Source organism: Bos mutus, chromosome 7 (assembly GCF_027580195.1).
Source record: "Bos mutus isolate GX-2022 chromosome 7, NWIPB_WYAK_1.1, whole genome shotgun sequence".
NCBI classification, from domain to species: Eukaryota; Metazoa; Chordata; class Mammalia; order Artiodactyla; family Bovidae; genus Bos; species Bos mutus.
In genome coordinates, this window is record NC_091623.1 from 56,509,590 (window position 1) to 56,516,065 (window position 6,476).

Below are 6,476 nucleotides of genomic sequence, written 5' to 3' on the forward strand. Positions count from 1 at the left end.
TTGTGATAGGCATTTGGGAATGAACATGGCATGTAATTCTTTTTTTTAAAACATTTATTTATTTGTCTATTGGCTGGGCTGGGTCTTCATTGCTGCACTTGGACTTTCTCTAGTTGCAGTGAGGTGGGAGTTACTTTCTGGTTGCAGTGCTTGGGCTTCTCATTAGAGTGGCTTCTCGTTGCAGAGCACAGGCTCTAAGTTCGAGGGCTCAGTATTTGCAGAATGTGAGTTCTGGGGTTGTGGCACACGGGCATAGTTGCTTTGAGGCATGTGGGATCTTCCAGGACCAGCGATCGATCTGGTGTTTCCTGCATTGCAAGGCAGATCCTTAACGATTGGACCACCAGGGAAGCCCAGCATGCACTTCTTACACAAGGACATGGCTCTGGTCACGTGTGTGCCCTCCCACCGCTCCACATAAGCTGGTTTCTCTCTCTGCTCTTCTGACTATGGTTATTCCACCAGGTACTATCTTCCGGACCAGCCCACAGCCTAGATGAGGGCAGGGAAGGCTCTGGTAGGCGGAGTCTGTGGCATTACTAGGTCCCTGGACTCTACCCCGGGGGCTTCCTCTTAGCCCCGGATGTGGAAAGGGAGGCCCAGGATGCCAAGGGTCTTAGCCAAGACAGGAAGCTGTACAGCCGGCAGCCTTAAAGAGGGAGCGGAGGCAGGGGCACGGAATTAGTGTTCAAAATTTGGCCTGCTGAGTCCACAGAGAGGGTAAGTGACAGCTGCTCCTGCCTGTAGGGGCAAAGCTGGGTCTCCAGCCCCATCCTCAGTTGAGACCCACAGCTCCCAATTCCACATGCTCTGTGGGTCTGAGCTTCCCCAGGATGGGGAGGGGTAGACCCAGCTGGGGGTTTCTTGGTTTTTTTTCTTGCAGCATCCGCAGGATGAAGGCTCTCTCCTTCCTCTTCATCCCAGTCCTGGGGCTGCTGGTGTGTGGCCAGTCGCTGTGCCCCATAGATAAAGCCATCAGTGAGAAGATCCAGGAGGTCACCACCTCCCTAGGTGAGAACCCTCCCATCCAACCTCAGCCAGGCCCTCAGGGGCCCCTCTGATTCCTGACATGGAGTGAACATCAGGCCAGCCCCAACCCCAACCAAATCTCAACCCCAAACCCAACCCAACGCCAATCTCCCTCTAACTACAGCTCAAAACCCTCCTCCCTCAAAAACGCCCACTCAGGACAGAATCCTTGGAGGTGGGGAGTTCCCCACCTACTGGGCCTTCCCCAGGGGCGTTTTCTTGACCCTCTGCCCATCTCCAAACCACCAGGGCCTAGGCAGCATGAGAAGGGGGTTGGGGCAGCTTGGTCTCACAGTTACTTTGCATCACCCCTTCCCGCAGTTCCTGGGGCAGTAAGGATCATTGGCCTGGACTGCCGGAGTGTCACCTCTAGGGGGTCCCTGGTCACCTGCCCTTCAGGTAGGTACAGAACTCCGTTGTCCAGTCTCCCGGCTCTATTCTCAGCACCCCATACCCCGCTCCACTGTGTTTAGGTTCCATTTCTCTAGAACCACGGAGTCCCAGCCTCTAATTCCTTAATATCCTGGTCTGCACTCCCGGCCTTGTCCCTTCCCCCAACTCCCAGGCCCCATTTCCTCAGGACACTGGTGTCCAGGCCCCCAGCATCCCTGCCACCCACGCTGCCAGCCCCCTGGAAGCCCAAACTCAAAGCTTCTGGCTCGGGGTCCAAGCTCTCTCCTCCTTGCTCCCCCTCGCAGGCTTCGCCGTCACTGGCTGCACGTGTGGCTCCGCCTGTGGCTCGTGGGACGTACGTGCTGAGACCACGTGCCACTGCCAGTGCGCAGGCATGGACTGGACTGGAGCTCGCTGCTGCCGCCTGCATATCCAGTAGCCTAAGACTGCGCTTGCGCGGTGCAGGTCTGGGGGGCGTGGCCAGGCATTTGGGGGCGGGTCATATCTCTGAGGGGCCGGGCCAGGCCCCGGCTGGAAATAAACCTCTTTGAGATGATGGGGAGGGCCCGGGCCCTGAGCTGTGTCTTCTGTGGGGTGTGGGTGACTGAGCTGGCGTCTCCAAAAAGAGCAAGGTGCATCAGCACCGGAGAGGGTGGGGGAGCAACCGCAACTTTTCTTCTCCCCGTTCCGCCCTCCTCCCTTGTTGTCCGCAACTTCTATTTTTGAAAATGGGGCCCTAACTTCCTTTAATGACATCCACACTCAAGGCTCATGGTCTTCATCAAAGGAGAAGACAGTGTTAGACTATTTTTGTGGGGGGCCTCTCTGCACGGCATGTGGGATCTTAGTTCCCTGACTAACCAGTTATGGAACCCGTGCCTTTTGCAGTGGAAGCTGGGGAGTCTTAACCACTGGACCGTCAGGGAAGTCCCGTAGTATTACCTTTGAGGCCACCTTGACGGCCACACGAGGGTCCTAGGCCTCCTGGGAAGTTGCTGGGTTATTCTCCCCCACAATGATGCCTCTTTGGGGATCTGGGTCTGGACAGGACAGGAACCACCCCACCCCCACCAACCCCTACCCCACATATGCTCCAGAGCCTCAAGTCATGAGCAGCCTCAGGGTCAGGGTGCATCCCTATTCATCGCTGTACCCAGAGACCTGAGCTCCATCCCTCACTCCCCACCTGCAACAGGGACATTCGTTCCTATTCCTCATGAACATTCAAATGTGACAACACTGGTAGGGGACTTGTTGGCTCTTTGGTATATCCTGCTTAGAAGAGAGAATGGCACATTGAAGGTGTTCAGGAAATGTCCATTGAATAAATAACCAGACACACAGGTGAATACACCACCTAGGTACACATGCTACACCTATATACACAGTGACACATGCCTTGTGCACACAAAATACACAACCCAGTTACCATGGTCACACAAGGATGCCACGCCCTATAGACACACACATGCCAACTGTGGGGAGGGAACTAGGGACACAGGAACTCTTGTGTGCCTTGGATGGACTCTCGTGCTTTCAACATCAAGTCCCCATCCCAGCCTGGATGACGTTGGTCTCAGTCTGGAGTCAATGCCCCAGAAGAGAAATACTCAGCACCACTGGGGGCACAAATCCAGGTGATTCAAGGTCCAGTTTCCTGAGAACCCTAACCCAGGAGTCTTAAAATCCAGTCCCTGAGAGATGCAGACAGAGACTTCAGAACACTTGGTGCCCAGGTTTAAGAGGGACCCCAGACTTAAATAGCACAGTCCCCAGCAGCACACTCCAGAGGCTGAAGAATGCGTGACAGGGTGGGTTTCTGGTTTTCAGGATGATTTAGACTTTTCCCACTGACAACCACCCCCCATGGTGGTACACCACCCCACCCCCACTGGTTGCAATGATCGAGAACTGAGATCACGAACACTCCTGGTGCCCATGGAATCCACTACATGCCAATCCAGGGATTCCCCTCCTAGGTCCTCCCCCTTAAAACACTTTGGCCTTGGGTTGGAGTGGGATCACAGAGTCAGAAATGTGTTAAGGACCAGAGAGGGCAAGCATAGTTCCTTGCCCATCCTGCCCCTCACTGTCCCCAGACTCTCATGTGAATGCCTCTGTCTTTAAGACCTACAATTGTCCCCTTGTATCTGGACCCCAAGAAGGGCCTCTTCTGAGCTCTCAGTTCCAACACAGTCTTCCTCCTGTCCCAGAGTGTAGACTTCAAAAGTCTCTTTCCTCATTTGCTAACTGCCCAGCCCCCTGTGAGAGTTGAACTTTGGTGCTGGAGAATATTCTTGAGAGTCCCTTGGACAGCAAGGATCTCAAACCAATCAATCCTAAAGGAAATCAACCCTGAATATTCATTGGAAGGACTGATGCTGAAGCTGAAGCTCCAATCCTTTGGCCTCCTGATGTGAAGAACTAACTCATTAGAAAAGACCCTGATGCCAGGAAGGATTGAGGGCAGGAGGAGAAGGGGGCGAAAGAGGATGAGATTGTTGGATGGCATCATGGACTCAATGGATATGAGTTTAAGCAAACTCCCGGAGATAGGGAAGGACAGGGAAGCCTGGCATGCTGCAGTCCCTGGGGTTGCAGAGTCGGCCACGACTGAGTGACTGAACAACAGCCCCCTATAGTAGCCAAGATTGTTGGTTGCCAGCCCCCCAGACCCCACCTCAATCTGCTGCTACTGCTAAGTCACTTCAGTTGTGTCTGACTCTGTGTGACCCCATAGATGGCAGCCCACCAGGCTCCCCCGTCCCTGGGATTCTCCAGGCAAGAACACTGGAGTGGGTTGCCATTTCCTTCTCCAGTGCATGAAAGTGAAAAGTGAAAGTGAAGTCGCTCAGTCATGTCCGACTCCTAGGGACCCCATGGACTGCAGCCCACCAGGCTCCTCTGTCTATGGGATTTGCCAGGCAAGAGTACTGGGGTGGGTTGCCATTGCCTTCTCCCATATTTATTATATCATATCATAATATATATTTATGATATATAAATATATATTTATATACCATAAATATATTATACATTATACATTTATTAATAGTTTAAAATCTCTTCAGTTTTTCTGTAAGAAAAAACTTTTAAATGAGAGGAGGTTAATGTTTAGTAATTAATGTTTTAAAATCTTATTTTATTTAGAAATGACCTAGCTATTTAACAAACTTTTATTATTTAGTTTAGTACAACTCTAGAAATTTAAGTTATTCCAATTCTAAGAGATTATTTTAGATTATAATAACAGATTATAATAATATTCTATTAAAATATAATTATTTTTAATAGAGTTCATCTAAAAGTTTTATCATATATATATATATATATATATATATATATATCTCTCGAGCTAAAATGAAAGGACATTTTCTGGATTACCTAAATGAGAGGCTCGGGTTCAGAACAACAGACTCAGGAATGACTGAATCCAGGGTTTCAGACAATGTCTCCGGGACTCGACTCCTTGTCATGTCTGCTTTCCTTACTGTTGACCTCACTTTTAGGCAAGTTCTTCCCTGCCGAGGCTCCAGGCTTATATCCCGGCAGTCTGACAGAAGTGGGAAAGAGAGAATGCCCCTTCACCTGGTTAACCCAACAAAAGCCCCAGGCCTGGGTTTCATTGGTTGAGTCTGGCTCCTTTGCCCACCCGCTCTGCGCCACATCTTGGTCTTTGATTGGCTGGACCTAGATCATTATTTAAAGAAAATTCAGACTGTTGCCCCATGAAAGCATCGGGTCAGCCAACCCCATGGAGTCCTCTTAGGCCACCATGACACCGTTGCTTGTGGGTCTTCAGTTCTGGGGCTACCTTTTTCTCCAAGTCCAGAGGGCTGTACCCTGGTTTTGGCCTCATTTTAGTCAGGGAAATGTGCAATGCTGCAGACCCGCCCCCTATGCCTGTCCATCAGAGCAGAGTCAGTTCCCCATTGGTCCATCTTTTTTCAGCTATTGTATCATCAGTGGAGGTGAGGCCACGTCTCTCAACGACTGACTTCTTTGTAAGAGGAGATAGAAGAGCTGGCATCTAATTATTGTTAAACTGATCTTCCTTGAGCAGACAAGACCGGCAGTAATTTATTTGTTTATTTATACTGCACTGTGTGGCATGTGGGATTTTAGTTCACCAACTAGGGATCTACTACAGCCCCTGCAGTGGAAGGTCAGAGTCTTAATCACTTGACTGTGAGGAAGTCCCAAGATTGGTAATACTTCAGGAAAGAGAACATTGTCCTCACCAGCCAGTTCTTGGGGGTAATTCCAAACTTGCATGCATGCTAAGTCACTTCAATTGTGTCCTACTCTTTGTGACCCTGTGGACTGTAGCCTGCCACGCTCCTCTGTCCATGGGATTCTCCAGGCAAGAGTACTGAAATGGGTTGCCATGCCCTTCTCCAGGGGATCTTCCTGACCCAGGGGTTGAACACGTGTGTCTTACATCTCCTATGTTAGCAAGCAGGTTCTTTACCACAAGCGCCACCTGGGAAGCCCAAAGTTACTTAAAATTTAATCACATATTTTAAACCTAAAACATACTCACTTCTCACACATAGAAAGTTTTAATCTAATTTTTTCCAAAGGGAGTGTAACAGAGTGGGACCCTATGGGCCTTCCCAGGACAGACGCCACCTCCCCCCATGTCCTCTGCTTGTCTCTTGTCTACAGAAAAATTTTATCCAAGAATAAATTTAATCAAAGAAAATTTAAAAGTGCAGAAACAAAGAAAAATGATCAAACAGAATAAAATAATAATAAACCATTAAACTAAGTCAAGGACATTTAGTCCCTCCTCAAGGGCTATAGATAATACTGTGTCATATGCTTGGAGCTGTTTCGCCGATACCAAACCCCCCAGGTGGGGGGAACTAACTACATGATGACCAGACTGTAGCCATGACATAAGCTGCCACATCTTACACAATTTCAAGAACTGGCCTCAAGGAAATGGGAACAATCCAACCCTGGAACTGAAGATTAAGTGCACTTAAAACAATCAAGATGACACTGATCAGACCACTGCATAAGCAACTTCAGGATGATTGTCAGAGCTG

The 6,476-nt window shown here is 49.7% G+C and overlaps 1 protein-coding gene across 1 annotated transcript; it reads left to right on the forward strand.

The window, feature by feature from the left end:
* Positions 1-559: 559 nt before the first annotated feature.
* Positions 560-1,971, forward strand: RETN (resistin). The gene is made up of 4 exons (XM_005890748.2): positions 560-720; positions 884-1,011; positions 1,351-1,428; positions 1,728-1,971. Exons 2-4 carry the CDS (start codon positions 894-896, stop codon positions 1,859-1,861), a joined length of 330 nt encoding a protein of 109 aa, XP_005890810.1. The 5' UTR covers positions 560-720; positions 884-893; the 3' UTR covers positions 1,862-1,971.
* The last annotated feature ends 4,505 nt before the right edge of the window (positions 1,972-6,476 follow it).